This window comes from Eumetopias jubatus, unplaced genomic scaffold (genome assembly GCF_037043125.1).
Source record: "Eumetopias jubatus isolate StellerSeaLion01/CBP00866 unplaced genomic scaffold, mEumJub1_p1.0 scaffold_3, whole genome shotgun sequence".
NCBI lineage: Eukaryota > Metazoa > Chordata > Mammalia > Carnivora > Otariidae > Eumetopias > Eumetopias jubatus.
The window spans coordinates 29,772,293-29,794,830 of NW_028274809.1; the positions used below are offsets into that span (position 1 = coordinate 29,772,293).

General features: G+C 42.6%; 1 protein-coding gene across 1 annotated transcript; it reads left to right on the plus strand.

Moving 5' to 3' along the window:
• The first annotated feature begins 50 nt into the window (after positions 1-50).
• On the plus strand, positions 51-22,337 carry MDH1B (malate dehydrogenase 1B). Its single transcript, XM_088021955.1, has 11 exons — positions 51-72; positions 4,130-4,242; positions 7,680-7,814; positions 7,991-8,133; positions 10,113-10,609; positions 14,240-14,381; positions 14,862-15,025; positions 17,370-17,509; positions 17,814-17,865; positions 19,678-19,758; positions 22,204-22,337. Exons 1-11 carry the CDS (start codon positions 51-53, stop codon positions 22,335-22,337), a joined length of 1,623 nt encoding a protein of 540 aa, XP_087878081.1.
• The last annotated feature ends 201 nt before the right edge of the window (positions 22,338-22,538 follow it).

Genomic DNA, 22,538 nt, shown 5'->3' on the forward strand with positions numbered 1-22,538 from the left:
CCAGGAGACCGCTGAGCCGCGGTTCCTGCCCCTGGGTCGAGGCTTTTAACATGGCCAAATTCGTGCTTGCGGGTGAGTGATCCCCACGTCCGCCTGTAGATCGCTCAAAACACCGACAACTACTCACCCCCTCTGGTCGCTGAGCAGTGATTTTCTTAACTGCCTTTTGTTCTAGCAATTGCGACCTCTATATGGACCACCCCAGGCTTCTTATGCATTCATTCAAAGATGTTTATTGGGCAGGGTCCTCGGCAAAGCACTCCCGGACACTGGGGACACGGTGGGGGAAAAGATATACCTGGGCCTTCGAGGAACTTTCAGTCTCACGGAGTACAGAAGCATGTAAACAAGTAATTTTGATCCACTGTAATTAATGAAATGAGGGAAATGTGCACAGGGCTCTGGGAGGTGTTGCAGCAGCTGATTTTGTGAAGGTTTGGAATAGGGAGGCCATTCCAGATAAAGGCACACAGCTAGAAGTCTCATGGCCTAATGGAGAAACTAGATATGGAGGAAGTGACTGGACCTGGGGCTAGAATGGAAGCCGCAGCCGGATCCTGGCACCTAAAGTGCCCCAAACAAAGGTGTTTGAACTGTATCTTGAAAGCAATGTGTCTTAAAAATTTTTTAAGCAGGAGAGTATCCTCAGTGGGTTTGCATTTTAGGGAGCCCACCTTTGTCAGCAAATGGAGGAAAAGGATGGAAAATGTCACTGGCATCCGGAAAACCACTAAAGGGTCTTAGTAAAAACAACAGGCGATTATACCTGCCTCCCTCCCTTCTCAGCAAGTTTCCTGAAAAAGTAGACTGCTTTTGTATCTTCAGCTACTTCTTCCATTCAGTCTGGCTTCTACTTCTGCCTCCTTTCAGAAATGGCCTTCATCAGTCACCAGTAACTTTTACAGAAGCTGTCCAGTCTTTATTGGAACTTTCTGATGCATTAACACAATTGACATCTCCCATCTGCCTGGAAATCTATTTCCTTTGCTTCTTTATTCATTCAGAAGAACATTTTTGAGCACTGACTGACTATATGCTGGGAAGGCAGTGATAGAGACACTTACAAAGAATGTTACATGTGGGCTAGTGACAGGGCCAGTTCTATAGGAGCAGTGGCAGGAGCCTTTAGTCAGGCAAAGGCTTCCCAGAGGGAGTGGTTTTTCAAGCAGAGATCCTTAAGCAGAGTTACCTAGCAGAAGGAGGTAGGGAAGAAGAGAGTGATTAACGCACCCGTGGCAGGTGCTGGGGTTGGAATGAGGAAAGCTAGACAATGGAAATAGATTTAGTAGGATTGTAGCAAAGGGTACAAGAAAGAGAGTGGCGTAGGCTGAGGCCAGAATTAGATATAGATTCTTGTGAGCCATGTTCAGTATTTCAAACGTTATCTAAAGTATACAGAACGCTTTTGGAAGAAGAGGACATAATCAAATTTGCATTTTATTTGAATGGTATTCTCTATGGTAAGAGAAAGATTAGATGCCAAAACCCCAGTTAGTTGCAATAGTCCAGGAGGAAGATAGTGGTGGCCTGGCCTAGTATGGTGGGCAGTGGAAATGGAAGGAATTGAATGGACTAGAGCGATATGAGGGAGGCAGAATTCATAGAACTAAATGTCTCATTGGGTGGAGGAAGGCAAGGGAGAAGAAAGAGTTAAAATTATTTCCAACCAGTGGTTTGGAAAAATGGGTAGATGAGTCATGGAAAAAAAAAAGTGGAAAAGTAGGCTTAATACTCTGGATACTCTTAATTCTCTTAAATAACTGAACATAAGAGAAGAGCAAATTCGGTGGGGGACTTTTGGCAAAATCTGTACTAGACATGCTGAGGGCCTATGAGACATTCAGAGGGAAATGGAAAAATACAGGAAAGTATAAACATCTAGATAAGGTGATAGTTCTGAACTGGAAGTGCAGATTGCTGTTTGAACCCAGGGAGTGGAGGAGATCCACCAGAAAGAATGCATAGAGTGTGAAGATGCCTTGAAGAATGCTAACCTTTTAATGGATCAATAAAGGAATAAGAACCTACAACGTATAGTGAGAATGACCCGAGAAGTAGGATGAAAACCTGAAGAATGACCACCACCATAGTGGGTGTTTCAGAAGGATAGAAGAAGGCAAATGCCAACAAGAAAATGATCAAAATGTATCCATTGGATGTAGTGACATGGAGGTCCTTGATACCCCTCTAGAGAACTGTGGTTAAAGCCAGATTGCAAGGGGTTGGGAAGCAAATGGAAGTGAAGAACTGGGGATGGTTAAGTGTAGAGAACTCTCTCAAGAAGTTTTAATAGAAGAAGACAGGTAGAACGCAATAGCTAGAGTGGGACATAGGCTTTTTGTTTCTTAAGACAGGAGAAACTTAAATGTAACCTGACTGTATTTAAATAGGATGGAAAAGGACCATTAAGAGTAGGGATAAGATGCTAAAAGAGAGGTTAACCAATTAAGCAGAGTTGGTGGCAGTTCCGAAGGAGGAAGAGGGTGGTGTTCAGAGCCTAAGTAGTGAGGTTAGAGCTGAACAGGAGGTAGGAGCCATCTTCCATGAATAGGAGAAAGAAGGAAAGGATGAGTCCAGATGCAGACAGGCTTGTAGGTATGATGGCAGGAGGTTAGGGGATTTCCCAAATGACAACATTTTTGTATGATTTGGTTTTGTTTTTAGATCACTCTTTTTTTTCTTAAAGATTTTTATTTATTTATTATGTCAGAGAGAGAGGGAGGGAGAGAGCACAAGCAGGGAGAGTGGCAGGCAGAGGGAGAAGCAGGCTCCCCACTGAGCAAGGAGCCCAATACAGGGCTTGATCCCAGGACCCTGGGATCAAGACCTGAGCTGAAGGCAGACACTTAATCAACTGAGCCACCCAGGCACCCTTGATTTGGTTTTGGTTTTGTAAAGTAGAAAGGCAAGGTTATCTCTTCTGACAGTGTGGGAAAATGGAGAGAAGGAAGAAGTTTGCAAGAAGTGGGCCACGTTTGGAAGGGAAATTGTGAAGAACAGAAGAGAGTGCTGATAAGGAAAATAGAAGAATCTCCAGGCAGGGTTGAAGGCCAGTTGAGGCCAGCGACCATGAATTTATAATGGCGCCTCTCTGCTTGCTTCTCCCATGTTTCTCCAGGGGTGCCTAGCAGCAGATGGAACCCAGAAACAGAAAAGGCAGGTAACTGCGTTCATCCAGGGTGAAAGGCTTTTACCAGGCTGATTTGCCAGAAACATAGTGGGGCAAGATAATTTAAAACATGAGCTAGAGTGTGGTTTGAATTCATGAACCATGGATTTGAACTAAACAGGGAGGCTAACAGGGAGTGGTTGAGAGGGTTGATGATTTAGAAGTCACCATGAAGTGGAGGAAGTCATGACTGGGAGTAACTGGGGAAGATTGTTGCAGAGGGCGTTCTGCACTGGGCCCCTGCCCCTCCAACTCCCATCAGACACCCACCCAATCCATCTACTCTGGTGGCTCTAACTTCCTGTGTGTTGATGGCTGCAAAATCTGTCTCTTAAGCCCTTACATGGGGCCTGCACTTCAGACTTACAGGTACAGCTACCTGCTGGGCTTATCCACTTAGATAAACTGCACATACCTCCAGCTGCATTTGTCTACAATTAAACGTCTTACCTGTGGTTTCTGTTCAGTAAGTACAGGATCATCTACCCAAGCCAGAAACTAGGAGTTATCCCAGACTTTTCTCTGCTTCTCCTCCCCGCCTAGTACCACTCCCTGCAACACATATTAAATCTACCTGTGATTTTACCACCACTCCTCACTTTACACTTTGCCTTTTGGAGGCTACTAATGACTAGCTCATTATTGACAGTTCATGCTTAGTAGCATGGCAACCCCTTTGAGAATGTGAAGTCTAGCACACTCCTGGAGGAGAGTAAATAGCCAATCACCTTTTCTTCTTCCCACGTTTTATTACTTAAGATTCTGACCTCCTGTGAGATAATTTTATTTTTACTACTGTTATAAAAATCAGAAGTTTATATGGTGGCAGTTTAATACTATAATTCTATGTTATAAAATATATCGTAACTATATGATTAATTCTGTAATTATATGCCAAATACAACTACATGATAGTTTCTGTGTGATATAAGAAAATGTTGCAAATTTGAACTCTTTTAGGTAGAGCAGATTGCCCATATTATGCTAAAGCAGAACTCCTAGCAGACTACTTACAAAAGAATCTTCCTGATTTTCGGGTACATAAAATTACACAACATCCTCATGTTTGGGAGGTAAGAAACCTTTATTGTTTGTTAAACTCACACACTCACAGAAATGTGTTCTGATTTAATGAAATATTAGCCAGTGTTATCAGATGGGCTTCCAATAATGAATGTTCATGTACTACTGATATTTTAACACCAATAGAATTAATTCCTACTTAGCAGTCTCAGAACATTATATGCTTTTTCCTTTGTACCTAGTAAAACAAATGAGGCCCTAACCAATCAGTAGAATAAATTTAGCTGTTTTTTTCTCCCAAGAATCCAGGTAACCTGTATTAACCTTTTTAACTTTTCATTCTCCTTCATTTGATTTCTAACGACATGAGGCACTTGCTTATTTGAAATACCCTTCTTTGGGACTGTGTTTCCCCACAAACAGAGATTTGGGGGAAGGAGTTTCCTCTACTAGGGGGTGCTCTTGGGAATAATGCTCTGGGAAGGAATGAGGACAGCAGTGTTGTGCAACAGGAGAGGTTGAACCACCGTGCCGCTGCAACAGCGGGCTCAGCCAGCCCTGACCTCTGAAGCTGGGGTGGCCCTTCAGAGATACCCCAAATACAGGTCAGGGGGCTGGGCTTTTGTACTGACACAACTAACAGTCCTTGGATGCAGGCTGCTCTTGGGCAGGGACTTAACTCTAGGCAAGGGAACCTCTCTGAGGTCAGTTCCTAGAGAGAGACTCAGCACTGAGCCATCAGCAGTAAGTACACCTGTGGTGACCCAGGGAATGAGTGTCTTTGTCGTGAAGGGGGAATCTGAATGACATAGGACAGAATCTGCTACAGCTCACCAGTTGTTGTGCCTTTCGGATCTACATGCTCCATATAATAAATTCATACCATCTGCGAGCAGCTCTTCTGGGGTTCTGGTTGGCATCTTTCCCTGGGGAAACTTGACAAGAGGATGGTCAGTGAAAGGAACCACGGTCTCCACTGCATATCATTTTAGGGCTGTAACTGACACTCATCACCATTCTTGTCTATGATCCAATGTCAGTCCCCCTCACCCTCTGCTGGTCTAGTTGACTTCTGAGGTGTGATGACCTAGACCTGTATTCTCGGAGGTCTGAGTCCTGGTCTCCCGGGATGTAACTGGATGTGACTGTGGCACACGTATGCTTGCTGGCAAAATTGAGCAAGGCAGTACCAAGGATGCCCCAGCAGGTCACCTAGATGCCAGATATTCTTTCCTGCCCACATGCCCCTGATCAGCAGGGCCAGGTACTGCTTCCAGGATGGTAACTCCTTTCCTTGACTGCTGTCTTGGCACAGGAGCTCAAAGTGACCAAGCAGCAACCATAGCTTAATGTTTAATGGAATTCTTCCTGATAGAAACACCCTGGCACCTCTGGAATTTAGAACCTCCAGACCCATAGAATCTAGAGTTAAGTGGGCTTGGGGAAGCACAAATTCTCCAAGTGGGTCACTGGGTCACTCTTAATTCCATCCCTCGGTTCCTGGATTCATGTATTTCACCTAATGGGGAAAGCACTATATTGATTCATGGTGTATTTGCATCCTGAAAGACAGTGCTTTATCCTTACAAGGTAGCAACCTCTAAGCACCTTCAGTGAACTGTTCTATCCCTCTATCAGATGATGTGATACATAATAGGGCCAGTGCATCCCATGGTTACGTGCCCAATCCCACCAAAGTGGTACAAAGTGATGTTATGCAGAATCCCATGTTGCTAGGTTGAACATTTTCTAAGCTCTTGGGCAGGGTGCTGGCCAAAGCCCTATGAGCAGAAAAAGCAGCTCTTTGCCCAGAATATCTGTTGATTCCAGTCAAGATGAATCACTGCCCTTTCTAGGGTAGAAGGGGTAAAATGTAATCAACTTGCCACCGAGAGGCTGGTTAGGATCTTTGAGGGATAATGCCATTATCAGGGGGTCAGTGTTGGCCTCTGTTGCCAGCACATTGGACATTTAGCAGCAACAATGGCTCGATCAACTTTGGTGAGTGGTGGCTTGTTCTCTAGGGCTGTAGCATAACCTCTGTCTCTTTTGTGAGCCTTCAGCTAAGTGACCTTATCTGCTGGGCTGTTCCATGCTTTTATCACCGTCGATGTTCTCTGGTGGGCACTGCCCCTGGCCTCTTTTTATTTCAGGACTCTATCAGGGAGTCCAGCTCTATAACAGCATGCCCTTTGATAGCCCTGGCCTAGGATGGACAGCCACACCAGGCTTCTCCATGATGCTGAGAACCTATCACCAGTACAGTTGTTATCATTTTGATGGATGTAGTGTCCTCCAGGCCCTTCTGGAGAACATAATGGACTAGTAGGTTTCCCGCCTTCCATAGTAGCATATCCACTCCAGCATGCCTATTTTTCTAAGCTTTTTGATTCCTTCTTCCATTGTCTTCTGTGGATGTTCTGGCATTTCTGTTTCATTTCACGTGAACCATCACTTTCTCCAAGCTTTGGAGAGCCATCCTAGCAACGTGTTGCCACTGTCTTCTGAGGTGCTTGCCAGGATATGTACCCTTGAGTTGCAGAAGAGTGATTTATATTGATAAATTCTCCCTTGTCCAACTTTATATTCCACTCTTGATTCTGCACCCTCAGGGTCCAGTCCTATACATATTCCCCCAGTCCTACCAAGACATCAACATGCCCCACTTAGTGCTGAAGGTCCTTTTGGGCAGAGTCCCTTTCCTTCAGAGGCCCGGCACTTAACTGGCTAGGCTATGCAATGACTAGGGGAACCATGATGGAATCTTCACAGCAGCATTGTTTGCTTTAAGGGAAGATAGAGAGATCTTCAACATCATCAAGAGAAATTAGTTTCTAAGATTTTATGTGTAAGGTAGCCTCATTACACATGCCTCCAATGGCAAGAATGTTGTCATGTACTTTACTCACAAGAATGTTGCTCTCTGTCTCTACTCAGCTCTTGTCATTAGAAGGCCTGGTCTACACAAACCAGATAATGATGATTTAAACTTTCTCTAATGATTACTATTAGAAATCCACAGATAACTTTTAGCCCATTAATTCGGTCCGGATGACAAATTATACCCACATATTTGGACAGCAATATCAAATTTAGGTGGCCCTAAGACTGGAAGTATCTCACATAGAAGAGCAAGGTAAGAACCAGTTGAATTTTTTTGAAATCAGCTAAGTTGAAAGACTTGACTTCTCTTTTAAGCTAACCACTTGCATTCTCCGTCTCCTCGACAAAGAGAGCAACTTTCGGTACCTTTATTTGGTCAGCAAATTTGAAGAATAGTGTTTCGTATTTGATTAATTTGTTACTTCACTCACCACTATTTTCTCTATTTACATTTTACAATGTAAAGATATCTAAATTTTATTATGTATACTCAGTGGTAGTAAAAAAAAAAAAAACAAGCTAGTTTGTGTTTGAATTCTGAAGTATGGAACTGAATTCTGAGACAGATTCAATGGATGACTTCTCTTGGAGTATCATTCAATAGGAGTGGTTAAAAGACCTGTGTGAGAAGAATAAGTGGAGTCACAAAAAGTCCCCCATCATATGGAGAGAGCTGTTGGATCGTGGAGGAGAGGGCTTGCTTTTGGGAGGATATAACGAGTTCCTGGAATACGCCCAGGTATATGGATTAAGTTGGTTTGTCTGCTCAAAACATTTCCATTCTCTCACGTTGTTCTCCAAATGTCTTGCTTTCCAAAGTATTATCTCCGCTTTCTTTATTCTATTCTGGCTTTAAAAACAGGAACTTTCCATTATAATCATTGTCAGTGTTGACTTTTTCTTCCTAATATTTAGCTTTACTACGGTGTCACCTCTAGCATGACTACTGAGCTGATGAAGATAATTGCTCAAGAGAACCTGGAGACACATATAGAAAAAGAACTGGAGGAAGAAACCAAGAAAGATCTCATCCACCCTTTGCAGGTCTGGATCACCAGGTGGGACAGTCAAACTCCACGATTCATGAGATTGGGTGTTATATTTAGAAAGGACGATAAGGTGGGATTAAGTCCATGATGGAAGAACCTCTGAATGTCAAGTTTGAGATTCGTATGTATAGATATGTACATGTACAGATATGTGAATATATATATACATATGTATCCCCCAATATAGCTCCATATTTAAGTTTTAGATTATAGATGTATGTATGCACACACACGTATGAAATCTAAGAGCAAATGTATAGCAAAGATCGTTAGTTTGACAACCCTATCTCCAGCTCTTGTCTCCTTACTCTGTGTCTCTCATGCTGTCTGCTGCTTGCCTTCTTGCTCTTTGCCTTGCTGCCCTTCCTTCCCATTCCCTTGCTTTCCTTCTCCTCTCCCCACTCCAGTCTCACTGCCTGCTGCCCTGCCTTTCTTTCCCACTTGCTAGTGCTGACCTCGTGTTGTGTGCCCGCCTCAGTAACCAATATTGTGGCTGGACCAGCCTGTGGTTCTTACTACATTGGCAAGACCCCCTCAGCAATAACCATCAGGAAACGTGGGGAGAAGGGGTTTTGTTACTTAGACATCCTGGAAATGACATGGCACCCCTGGAGCCACACAGTGAAGTCACCGGTGGGGAGAGAGAGAGAGAGAGAGAGAGAACGTGTGAGCACACAAGGCCCTGGGCTCTGCTTTTATTGCGGTTGAGAGTGGGGGACTTAGGTTTTGTGGGCTCACTCTGTACTGCCGAATTTAAACCCTAGGAGTAGAAATTTAAAGCTTGGGAAGAGAAAAAACAAGCGCCCGGCTGGCCGGTTATTGACATCAGAGATCTCTAAAACAACCGAGCCGCCCCTGGCTCCTTAGCGGTGTGGCTGGCAGCGTGTTTGCTGCAGACAGCCATCTTTAAAGTGGATACCTCCTCAGCAACCAAAACCTATAAAAAGCAGAAAACAAACCTGCCAGGGTTTATACTACACCTGAGTTTTGTTCCTTCTTCCTTTTTTTCCTCTCTTGCTCCTCACCGCGTTCAGTCGTGGGTACAAGCAGTCTTCACTAGCACCTTTTGTCTCTGCACTCCATCTCTCTCTCGGTGTCTCTTGCTGTCCTTGCTCTCTCTCTCCCTCCCCACCCCTCACTCTGTCTCTCACACTGTCCTTTCTTACTACACCTGCATGTATCCTAACAGTCATGTTCCTTTGGAAAATTATTCGTTATGAAATAGTTCAATACAGGAAAGAATTAAGAATGATGTAATAAGCATAAACATGAACCTCACACCCAGATTTAATAAATACTACAAAGCCTTTAGATATTTTTAAAGGATTAAAATGGTACAGATACTGTTGAAACCTTCATTGAACCCCTCCCTAAACCCATTGTGAAAATCAAAAATGCCCAGGTGCATTTCCAAACCCCTGTCAGGGTCATTATACCTGTCGATTGGTAGCCAAGCTATTGAGTACCCAGATCCTTGCCGGATTGTGGGTACAGATACATGATGCCTAGCCTATGCTGATCCGAGGCTTCTTTGCAAGGATTTAGAAAAGATAGTCCTTTCCAAAAAAAAAAAAAAAAAGTCATTACTTTGTAGACGAGGGTATAAAGTAGAAAAGAGCTATGGTTAAATAAAACTTGTTATTTCTTTTCCTTTTTGAAAGAAAATGTCAACATGTAATTAGAGTACTATGACACCATTCTTTTTAAATTTTGCTTTCTGCATATTCTATTTTATTTGAAAATCTCTTAAACAGGTACATTTCTCATTTGGGGTTTGTTTTCAGATGGCCAGAGCAAGGGATTAGTGGTAAGAATATTTTTGCTCAACTTTTGCTTCCTCACCTTAAAAAGTCTTATGTGGTTGTGTACACCTATTTAAGATATTAAACCACCCTATTAATGCACCTGCAGAAATATCTATTAAGAGTAAAAGCTTAACAGGAGCAAAAGATTTAACCATTCATAATCCAGCTTTGCATTTTTATTAGCGCATCTGTCCCTGCCTGCTACAACCTAATTCCCATCTTGACAAGTGGCGAAGTGTTTGGAATGCACACGGAAATTAGCCTGAATCTATTTGACAATAAGCAGGCAGAAGAAAATCTCCATGTTATCGTGGCCGAAACTCAGGACCTGGTGGCCCCCTTGCTCCGAAGCATCTCCATCTGCACCCGAGTGGAGGACGCCTTCCTCCAGGCCCATGTGATCATCATCCTGGATGAGAACACTGACCAGGAGGTATACACTCTAGAAGACTACATCCGAAGCAGGCTTCCTCTGTGTAGGCTCTATGGATACCTGATCGAGAAAAATGCTCACGATTCTGTCAGAGTTATTGTGGGAGGAAAAACATTTGTGAATCTTAAAACCGTTTTGCTTATGAGATACGCCCCAAACGTGGCCCACAACATCATTGCCGTGGCACTGGGTGTGGAAGGCCAAGCTAGAGCTGCGCTGGCCAGAAAACTGAGAACAACCTCCTCATGTGAGTGAGCTTCTGTGTCTGTTTCTGTTTTTCAACAATGTGATTTGAAAGCCACTAGGAAGAACACCGTACCCCTTTAGGATTATTCTGGATGTCTGGAATAGAAAGTAGGAAGCAGATAAAAAGAACTCCTTACTGTGTGATTTGACTACGGTGTGAACGTTTTTTTCTTACTATTTTTCATGACAGGCTGTCTTTGTCCATCATTTAAAAAGTTAAACCAGGGTGCCTGGGTGGCTCAGTTGGTTAAGCGACTGCCTTCGGCTCAGGTCATGATCCCGGAGTCCCGGGATCGAGTCCCGCATTGGGCTCCCTGCGCAGCGGGGAGTCTGCTTCTCCCTCTGACCCTCTCCCCTCTCATGCTCTCTCTCTATCTCATTCTCTCTCTCTCTCAAATAAATAAATAAATAAATAAAAAATAAAAAAAAATAAAAATAAAAAGTTAAACCAATGTTTAATATAAGATTTCTGTTTTTCTAGTTATAATTTGAAACCTAATATTTCAATTTTCCATAATAGTCAACCAAGGTAATCAGTGTTTTTTATTTTTTTTAAAGATTTTTATTTATTTGTTTGACAGAGAGAGACACAGTGAAAGAGGGAACACAAGCAGGGGGAGTGGGAGAGGAGAAGCAGGCTTCCCACCGAGCAGGGAGCCCAATGCGGGGCACAATCCCAAGACCCTGAGATCATGACCTGAGCCAAAGGCAGACACTTAACAACTGAGCCACCCAGGTGCCCCTAATCAGTGTTCTTAAAAAAAAAAATCATCAGGGTTGTGTGTAAGTGGCTCCACCCCACTTCCCACTGATGTGATGGTAAACATGTGCAAGGGTATTAAACTTGTCCGCAGGATTCTGCTGTCTAATCGGTTTCTGCCCCCAATTAGTCTTGGAACTGGTAGACATCAGAACCACGAGAGGATGAGACTGGATCAGAAAATGGATTGTTGTATTTAAAAGGGGAGTGCTGTATTTGAGAACATTTATCATCTTTAACAAATTTTAGATGTCCGTGCCTTTAGTTGGAGCAGGCGCAACAAAGCCCATGAAAATGCAGGGAGGTGCGAGGCGTTCCCTCAAGACAATAGGGAGATGATGAAATGTGAGCCCCACGTGCTCTAAATCGGGACCATAAAGGGCTTCAGGAAGCCCCTACATTATAGCAAGAGCTGTATCACCCACTGCTTTACAGGGAGGCCCTGGAACCATCACTTCTGGTATTCTCACACACAGATCTTCAGTGCCTCACCCCCAGGTTCAGTGATTACCTTAGCCAAATTGCTATAAAATTATTCAGTAGGAAAGAAAAACATTTTCTAATCACTTTATCTCTGTGCCAACCTTATATACAGATATGTAGACACTGCTTTATCACAAAAGATTTTTTTTAAGATTTTATTTATTTGAGAGAGAGAGAGAGCACATGAGATGGGGGGAGGGTCAGAGGGAGAAGCAGACTCCCTGCCGAGCAGGGAGCCCGATGCGGGACTCAATCCAGGGACTCCAGGATCATGACCTGAGCCGCAGGCAGTCACTTAACCAACTGAGCCACCCAGGTGCCCTCACAAAAGATTTCTGATAACGCTGATCGAAGTGCTAAGATGAGGCAGTGTTATAAAATTTAAAACAAGGTGGGGGCTTTCAACCAGAAAGCTGCTCTCCTGTGGGTCTGGTGGTGCCATAAATTGTAAGCTCTCCTGGACCCAAAGCCAATAAGCATATGAGAAGCAGAAGAAAGAGAAATGGAGAAACATTGGGTAAAGGAAAGAGAGACTTTGGAGGGACAGAGGTCAATGGGAATGGTCCGCAAAGCAGCAACGAGAGACTCTGCACCAACAAAGCCAGTTTCCTGAAATCAGAAAACCATCAAGGAGAGTCATTCAGTGAAGAGTCCAGATGCCAAGAGGGTGGCAGATCTTTCCAGGATGTCCCTTGAGTTCAGTTCACACATAACCCTGTTTCTCAGGCCATGTGCATTGGCTTGGTTGGAACTCTTGCTGCTGCAAGTGACAGCAAGTCCACTCAAAGCGACGGTAGACTGTAGACAGAGAGAGCTTTTTTTCAGGCATAAATGGATGCTGGGGCTCTAACAATGATGTCAGGACTGGCTTGCACTCTCTCTTGACCTATCACTCGGCCCCGCTTTCCTCAGCATTGGTTTGCTTCCCATGCAGGCTCTCTGTACAGAGTGGCGAAGTGACCACTGGTGTCTCCAGGCTCATACATTCATAACTTAGCTCACCCCAGGAGAAAGAGGGCTTGCTCTCTCAAATGTACAAAATGAGCAGGATAATATCTAATTGGCCAGGCTTGGGTCATTTGCCCATCTCCAAATCAATCGTCATCGCCAGGAGTCTGGAATCTGGGACTCCTGCCTATTGATAGACCTGAGGGGTGAGGACAGCCCCACCCAAACCATATGGACTGAAATTGAGAAAAGGTAATTATTTAAAGGAAAACCGGGATGCTGTTAAAGAAAAACAGTAGGAAGAAATGTTAGGAGGAAAAACAGCAGATGTCCACTATGGTTTTCTCTGGCAGTTATATGGAGCCCTACATCTGATAAGAAAAATTCTCCTCCCTACTGCCTGCCTTTGAACACAACCATGTGAGAGTGTGATACTTAAAGCTGCTACAGCCGTTTTAGGACCATGAGAGGCAGGCCAAAAGAATAGCATCTTTGAGCCGCTGAGCAACACCAGTGTTACTGCCTACCTCAACTTGTTACTGCCTGAGAAAAGTGAGCTCCTCCTAGTTAAGCCAAGTCAGAAGGATATTCTGTTACTTGAAACCTACACATCAAACTTAACTCATGCACAACAGTAGAGAATTTAATCACAGTAGGAAATGGTATGACTTTGAAAGATAATTAACTCTTTAAACAAATAAGTTAATAAATCAATAAAATTACTTATTTTCACTTCAGATACAACATTCCTAGAAGAGCCACAGTTTTAGAATCATATTAAATTTTAACCCCTATTTCTCTCTAACCACTGTCCTCTTATTTTCCTTCACAGGGCGAATCACTTTGTATAGTAGTTGCTTTCTTACCCACTCCCTTCCACCCCCAGAATGTTGCAAGGATTTGGGCTGATGTGTTTCCTCCTAAACCTTCCACCTAAAAGTACCTTACACATAGGAGCAAATTCAATTACTTGTTGATTAGGTTGTTCCTGAGGTCCTCTTATTATAACACCCTCCTTCTGCAGGAAATGAAACCCATCCGGGGGTTAAGTGATTAGCCCAAATTTCTATTCCAGTCTAGAATCAAGAACCTTTGTCAGAACCAAAGCAGATAAAAAGTTCTCCTAATGGCAAGCAGAGTGGTTAAGTTAGGACCACACCAGTGGTATAATTTTCAGTAGCAAGGTCTTTCAGGGAGCACTTCAGTATTTCTTGAATTCACTCATACAGCCTATGTATGAACATGATTAGGAATTGCCGAACCCTGATGATTCAGTAAATCATCCATGTCATTTGTACATTCGGGGGAAGCATAAACTTAGATCCTTTTATAGCAAAAAGATCAATCCTAAAACAACACACAGACAAAAAATAGACTACAGGCAATTTTTTGTATTAATGCTCATTCTTATGTTAACTTTAAATTTCTTTCTCTTCACAGGTATCAAAAATGTGATAGTTTGGGGTAATATTAGTGGAAATAACTACATTGATCTGAGAAAAGCCAAGGTTTACAGATATGAGAGTGCTATTTGGGGACCTCCTAACTACTCACGGCCTGTTTTGAGCTTGATTTTTGATAGGTATGGTATATTTTTAAGTCAAGTATACTAGCAATGTTGGATACATGTATAATAGTTGTTATAATCCTTTAAATCATCTTAGAAATCTTTGAACCAAAATGACTTGGCATTGGCATTGTTCACACTTACCTTTGTTTATGCACTCTATTGAAAATACAGAAAATCCCACAGAATCCCAACTGGTCAATCCCCACGCCCAATTTATTTGACTTTGCAGTTATGAATTTTTTTTATTTTTATTTTTATGTTAATCACCATACATTACATCATTCATTTTTGATGGAGTGTTCCGTGAAGAAGATAGCAGGAGTCGATTGACTTTTTACAGGATTCAAGAAGCTTGAAGAAGGAAGGTACACAGGAAGGCATATTTCTCTTTTACGGAGATGATTTCTTATACTGAGATCCATTGACCCAAAGAACATTCTTTTATTCCCATTCTTCCCTCCATTGTAAAATCGTTTCTTTCTCTCCTTATAGTGACTGGGTAAACAGACAATATGTGGAAACTCTTAAAAAGCTGACGGCCACAGGAAAACAATTTGGAGCCATCTTATCTGCACACAGTATAGCCACTACATTGAAATACTGGTACCATGGCTCACCGCCTGGGGAGATCGTGTCTTTAGGAGTACTAAGTGAAGGTCAATCTGGGTTTTTTGTTTTTTGGGGTTTTTTTTGTATTACTTTCAAACCTGCCTGTATGCCTCATACCCCTGCTTCTGTGTCCCTGCCTTCTGCCTTACCTGGTCTGTAAGCTGTCTGGACTTCCACAGTTCCATACTCACTTATCATTCATGCACTCACTCAGCCATTCAGAAATTCTGCAATGTTTTGTGTGAATGTGCAGGGAACACACACACAGCTGCTGCCTTCAGACCTAGAGCAGAGGGAAGAAGAGCCAGCTACAAAAACTCCAGAGTTCCACTAAGCTGTTTTCACTGTATCCCAGGTGAGGAAGGGAAGGCAAGGTTGGTTTTAGGCAGATGGCCGGAAGAATCAGGATGGACTTCAATAAGGAGGTGACCCCCCAGGAAGCCTTCAAGTCTGAGTAGTGTTTACCTGGCAGACTAGTGTGGATAGAACATCCTCCAGGAGCCACGGTGGCGAAGATCCAGGGTCAGGATATGAAGGATACATCAGGATGCAGATCTTCGGGCACCCGTGGGAATGTGGAAAGCTTGCTCTCCCACGGCAAATACCGTATATGCATTTTTACAACCTTACCGCTGTCATCTGCTAAAAACTACTTCAGAGGACTTCTACATTTTTGAAGAGTAGGAAAAAGAGAAGAGTTGTTCTATGTTCTCTGGGTTCTATCTAAAGCATCTCTTCCCTTTCTGTTTTACTTTCTCCCTGTGCAAACTCATTCGCTGCTAAAGCTTCCCGCCTCTGCCTCTCTGCTGAGCAGTAGCCTATGAAACACTGTCCCCTGGACCATGCTGTCACCTCAGACTGACATACACCAAACTGAACTCATGGTCATCCTCTCCAATTTGATCTACCTCTTGTGTTCCTTATGTTATTAATGGAACCACCATCCTCCCTGTTATTCCAGTGACCATCGTGCAGCTCAAGGAAATCTCCCAAATCCCCCAAGTCAGAAATCATCTGTCTCTCCTCTGTATGTGAACAGCATTTTGGCCCTCGGTCAGGGAGTGCATTCCAGCCTGTCCTTGTTGGTGGCGTGGTTAATTTCGTTAAGTCCCCTGTGTCCGAGCGCATATACCCTGAGGGCAGGGCTTTGGCTGAGTCTTCCTGCTTCTACTTCAGGGTTAGACACTCAGGGAATCTTGTTTCAATCGCAGTAAGGCGCGTGAGCATGCTTTTAATGCATACGGTGAATCAAATCAGTATGTTACCTTTTTAGTGTAATAGGCATTTAAAACCTTATCTTTATTTGTTAACAGTTTAATCTCTGTAGGAGTTCGCCAATAAACAATGCAATATTGGAGGTGAAGAGCAGGTCATCACTGTCTTCCTGAAACCATGTAGGTAGACTCTTGTATGTTGTCCACCCATCAGGCTGGCTCTTTTTTTTTTTTTTTAAAAGATTTTATTTATTTATTAATGAGAGACAGAGAGAGAGAGAGGCAGAGGGAGAAGCAGGCTCCCAAGGAGCAGGGAGCCCGACGCGGGACTCCTGGGATCATGACCTGAGCTGAAGGCAGACGCTTAACCATCTGAGCCACCCAGGCGCCCTCAGGCTGGCTCTTTACAGATTAAAAAAAAAAGAGAGTGAACAGAGAACCTCAGATGCCCTCTAAGGAAAGGCCTTTTAGATCCTGGTTTCTTGACTATCCTCACATTTTTGTTCTACTGACAGCATTTTTGATGACTAGAATGGCAAGAATTATTTTCTCATTTGATTGAGGCACAAAAGGCAGGGGGGCAATTCTATCTGAATGTTGCACAGTTAGTAGTAGTAAGTGTTGTCCATCTTTTAATTTGGAACACATCCAAACTGGGCCCTGGGAGCTGCCGGGAAATCATCAACTTCCCCAGCCCCTCCCTCTCCCACCCCAGGCCTCACACCGCAGCTATGGGACCGCCACAGCAGGCTAGAAGAGGGTAGGCCAGGTGAACAAATGTCTTGGGGTCTTGGGCCAGTGAGGGGGCAAGGAAAGGCCACAGGGGGCAGAAAAAAGGAGTCTAGACAAAATGGAGAAGAAAGACATGAGCCCCCGAGGCACAGGCACGGGGTCTGAACCAAGCCTGAGCGGACAGGAGGGGTAACAGGAGGGAGTAGTGGTTCTTCTTTCAGAGAGAAACACAGAAGAGAGAGTTGTCAGAACTTGGAGAGATGCTAAGTCAATACTTCTAGAGTAGGTGTTTCAATCCTCCCAGGAGGGGAATTCTCAGAAATTTAGTTCACTGTTACCATTAAAAATCACATACGATCTCTGTCCTTTTCTACAATGCTTTATATGAAGGGTGTATTGTTCTGAGTGCTTTTGTTTTGCTTTGCTTTCTATTTGCTCACTACAGGCCAGTTTGGTATTCCTGAAGGGATCGTCTTTTCTATGCCTGTAAAATTTGAGAATGGAACTTGGGTAGTTCTTACAGATCTCAAAGATACTGAAATCAGTGAACAAATAATGACCAGAATGACAAGTGATCTCATTCAGGTAATGTCTGAATAGATATAAGAACACTGACTTTGATAATGACTATAGACTGATTCCTCTGGGCCAAGGAACCCACACCGATTTTCTGTGGGTTCAGTTTGCATCCGCTTCCTAAAAACAATCAGGAGGCAATAAGACTTTGAAGAAATCAACAGAAGAACACTACTCATTACGTTACATAATATCTGGCATGTTAAAAATATTTGTTGGTAATCAAGACCCGAAGTGTTTTTCTATTGAAGATTGATTGATTAAGCTAGCAATTGTGGTCACTTACTTCTCTGATTATGAAATTTTTCAACAGGAGAAACTTGTTGCACTTGGAGATTTGATCAGTTTTCAGCCCTATCAATCAGGTAATCTTTTCAATGTGATGTTTCATTGAGCTGCTACTAAAAGACTATTAAAATATTTGTTGGGGCACCTGGGTGGCTCAGTCATTTAAGCATCTGCCTTCGGCTCAGGTCATGACCCCGGGGTCGTGAGATGGAGTCCCTATCAGGCTCCCTGCTCAGCAGGAAGCCTGCTTCTCACTCTCCCTCTGCCCTTCCCCCTACTCATGCTCTCTCTCTCTCTCATGCTCTCTGTCTTTCTCAAATAAGTAAATAAAATCTTGAAAAAAAATTTTAAAATATTTGTTAAAACTGAATCGCTATTGAATATTGATAACTATAATCCACACTTTATCACTTTTAAATGAAATTATCGACAAAAGAAACTGCCAAGTTCAGTGTGTCTTTCGAAATAAAACATCTCATAAGAATGCTAAAGAAATCACATCTTAAAAACACAATGACCTTATAAATGTTGTGTGTAACATATGTATTCATGTCCCAGGCCTGCCGTAATGAATGACCACAAACTGGGTGGCTTCAACAACAGAAACTTACTCTCTAGTGAATAAGTGAGACCAGCAGATCTAAATCAAAGTGTTGGTAGGGCCATGGTCCTTCGGAAAGCTCTAGGGACACACACTTCTCTGCCTCTTCTGGGCTACAGCTGCATCACTCCAATCTCTGCCTCTGTCTTCACGTGCCGGTCTTCTCTCCGTGTGTGTCTTGTTTCTTCTCCTTAAAAGGACACCAGTCATTGCAACCCAGTACGACCCCATCTTAACTTGATTAAATCTGCTAAAACCCTATTTCCAAATAAGGTCACATTCACAGGTATCAGGGATTGGGACTCCAATGTGGGAACACAATCCAACCCACAACATTCCATTTACTTTTAGATCGCTTAAAAAAAAAAAACAACAATACATTTAACAAGCCTATTTTTCTCACTGGCAGTTTCTCTAATACTAAACTCACAAGGAAGTTCTATCAAATTTTTTGATCTCTAAATATTGAAAATATTTAACAACTAGTATGGTACAGATTCCACCCAATCAAAATAGTTGCTGCCTCTTAGAATGAATTAACTGGTAAAAAAGAACCTGGCAGGGACAGAAGACTGTCCTTGGTCCAGACCAGAAAGGGTTTAGTGAGGTCAAAGTATGGCAGTGTGGAAAGGGCAGAGAGACCAGGCCTCGAGGAAAAGAGGTTCTGGGCAGAAGTTGGGCTTTGGGAATTCAGATCTGGTTCCAGGAATGGGCAAAAGCAAATAAAGTCCAAAGGCAGCATGGATTCCAAGGGCATAGACACAGAAGTCCGAAGAGCAGTTGGTTTTCACTGGAACAGTTTTATTCCCAGAGTTTAGAAGTCCTCTGTGTGGCTTTCTGCTTTTGCAGAGTAGAGCTGCAAATTCCTTTTCTGAGAATGGGCTATAAAGAAGTCATTCTAAATTTGGCTCCTTTGGTAGTTAGTCCTAAATTTTCCGTAATACTTGCATTATAGCGGGTTTGGTGAAAGAGAATAACCTAATTTTATGCTGTTTTCATTAACAAAGGTCAAGGCATAGATAGATGATAGATAGATAGATAGATAGATAGATAGATAGATAGATAGATAGATAGATTAGATAGATAGATAGATATAGATCTTGATTCTGTCAACTTCAGACCTTGCCCAAAACACTGTTCCAGAGATTCCAAGATCAGGGCATTGAAAATAATCAGAATTTTGCACAGTTTGGAGGTCTCTGCTTATTAGCATATCAATGAGGTGATTCATGCATGAGGTTTGTTTAATCTTTTTGATTAATTTAATACTTAATTCCTTGACTTTTAGAGACTGACATAGCCAAAAGCAATGAAAAGACCAGCTTACCTACCACATACAACAACCAGGAAAATCAAAGAGTCTCAGATGGTAGGTATATCAATTGAAAAAAAAAAAATGTCCTTTTTATCTAAGACTTAACACTAAATTTTGAAGGAAGGAATTTGATCATCTGTTAGCCACAAGGTGAAAATTAAATCTTTTATCACCCTCATCCTATATTCAAAAATCAGATCATATTTAAAATCTATTAAAATTTTGAAGGAAATTAACAGATATTCATTGAGCACCTTCTGTATACTGGTCACTGTGAGAGACACTAGAGACACAGTGACAGAGTTATAGCCACACAGATATGTCTGGGGAAAGGAGCCCTGAGTATATGAAGAAGTAAATGCCAAGACACACAATGAGTTAAAAATCTCAATAAAACAAAGCAATACAGGTCAAAAGGAAAGAGAGTATATAATAAATAATCTAGAAACGAGAATTCCTTGTAATATATGAAGAAGACTTTGTCGTATCTTCAAATCTAGTTGGGACTTAAGATGGCTAAAGATAATGAAATGATCATTTATTCAGAAACTCTGCTGGTTCTGTCACACAAAGTGAAAATATTCGAGATCTATTGTACAACAATGTATACATAGTTAATACTGTACTGTACACGGAAAAACATGTTTAAAAGGTAGATTTCATGTTATATGTTTTTAGCGCAATAAAAGAAGAAAGAAAGAAACCACACTAGGTCCTAGGGACATGAACATAAATCAAATATTGTTCTTGCTCTCAAAGTGCTCACCGTCTAGCATGGGAAACAGCAAAGCCAATCAAAAACTACCCTGTTGAGGGGGGCCTGGTGGCTCGGGGTCAGTTAAGTGTCTGCCTTTGGCTCAGGTCATGATCCTGAGGTCCTGGGATCGAGCCTCATGTCCTCCCTGCTCAGCGGGGAGTCTGCTTCTTCCTCTGCCCCTCCCCCTCCCCCTGCTTGTGTATTCTCTCTCTCTCTCTCTCAAATAAATAAATACAATCTTAAAAAAAAAAAAAAACCTACCCTGTTGAGAAGGAAGTGGTATGTAGAGAGAGGCCCAGGTATAATGGAACCACACTGGGGGTCTCCTGATAGGGACAGCAATGTTAGGAAAGGTTTTCAAGCAGAAGTGACATGGGACCTGAGTCTGGAAGGATGAGTAGAAATTTCTCATGTCATGTAGTGAAAAAGAAGCCTGCAGGTGGAGGAGTCAGAGAAGCTGTGAAAGGTGTCCCACCAGAAGAAGACACATGGGCAGAGGAAGCATTTCAGGTGGCCAAGGCGTGACCAGAAGTGTGAACTCAAGGCAGTCTAAAGTTGTATTCAGAAGACAATAAACAGAGTAGCTGGGCTAGAGCAGAGGATCCCAAAATGATGAGTAGAACTGGAAGAGGCGCATGGAGGTCATCTCTAGTTTGGTTGGTTGAGAGCTCAGCCAAATGGCTGGTGGGTGGCGAGACAAGCATGAAATGGCTGCTATTAGGCTTAAGGAACTAACCTGGCTTTCTCGTTGGCCCCCTAGAAGATGATGGAGCCACCCAAATCACTGTCCAGAGGACTGTGGTGAGCTCAGTCTCAGACAGAATAGATATTTATATAGTATCTCTAGGATGGGTGCAGCACTGTTGTTCCAGTTGGCCCAGCTGGTATTGAGCAATACTCAAGAAAATGACCGAGGGCTCCAAGGCCCTTGTGAGAGAACTGAGAAAAAACTGTCAGATCTGTCATGAGCAAGGTGACTGGCAGCTTTCCAGCATGGTTGAAAAAAAGTCAAGTTGTAGAGTATGTATTCCAGAGTTTAGGCATCAGAACGATCCAAGTTGTTAATTAAACTGTTAGATTCTTAGACCCTCTACTAAGTCATAATCTTACACGGACTAAAGAAGGTTAGTGGTGATAAAGTAGAGAAAATGGGGCTGATTTCAGGTTGTTTGAGGGGCTATGTGTTGAATGAGCTTTAGAATCAAGTATCACTTGATAGTGCTTTCCACAGTGTGGGCTCAGTGGGTCATAAAAAAATTTTGTGGGGGGTGGCTGGTGGCTCAGTCAGTTAAGCATCTGACTCTTGATCTCAGCTCAGGTCTTGATCTCAGGGTCATGAATTCAAGCCCCATTTGGGCTCTATGCTGGGTGTGAAGCCTACTAAAAAAAGAAAAAAAATTGTCGGTGATGAAATCAATTTAACAACTGGCATTTTTTCCTTAAACTGGAATAAAAATGATAAGAAAAGAGTAAGTGAGAAGAACAGATTTCTTTCCCAATGCACTAGAATAGAAAAGAAAAACAAAGATGAGTAAAAAAGATAAGAAAAGGGTAAGTCCTGTTTCATGTAACATTTTTCTGTTTTATTGTAAGCACACAAGTACACATACTAAACTATAATGTAAAATGCATTTTTTACTGTGAGTCATGGTCAACCAAGTTTGAAAAACACTGACCTAGACCATTTCATAGTTGTTAGTTATATTCTAAATCCAATATGTTTTATCTAATTTTGGTTTCAGAATATAAAGATAGAATGTGTTCTGATCTAATCCAAGATGAGGAAAAAAACCTGGTTATGTCAGACACTAAGTCCATTGAGTCACATACCATCTCTGCAGTGCTAATGGTCATGACTCACGTTGTCGGGTCTTAGGGAATGACGCTGTGGTCAGGAGAATGTAGTCCAGTTCTCAAGACTCCATATAAAAGTGATCGGGCATCTTGCAGCTTCCCAAGAATAAGGCATTCAGAGAAACTTGGAGTGGAAGCAACAGGGCGGGAGAAAATTAGACTAACTTCAAAAATCCGTGTGCTTTAGATACTAAAATCTCTGTTCTGCCCATTCTCTGTTTAC

Coding starts and splice junctions, on each gene's coding strand:
- MDH1B (XM_088021955.1), top strand. CDS start 51: ATGGCCAAATTCGTGCTTGCGG. Junction 8,134..10,112: donor TTGCAGGTCTGGATCACCAG/GTGGGACAGTCA, acceptor CATTTTTATTAG/CGCATCTGTCCCTGCCTGCT. Junction 17,510..17,813: donor TGACAAGTGATCTCATTCAG/GTAATGTCTGAA, acceptor ATTTTTCAACAG/GAGAAACTTGTTGCACTTGG.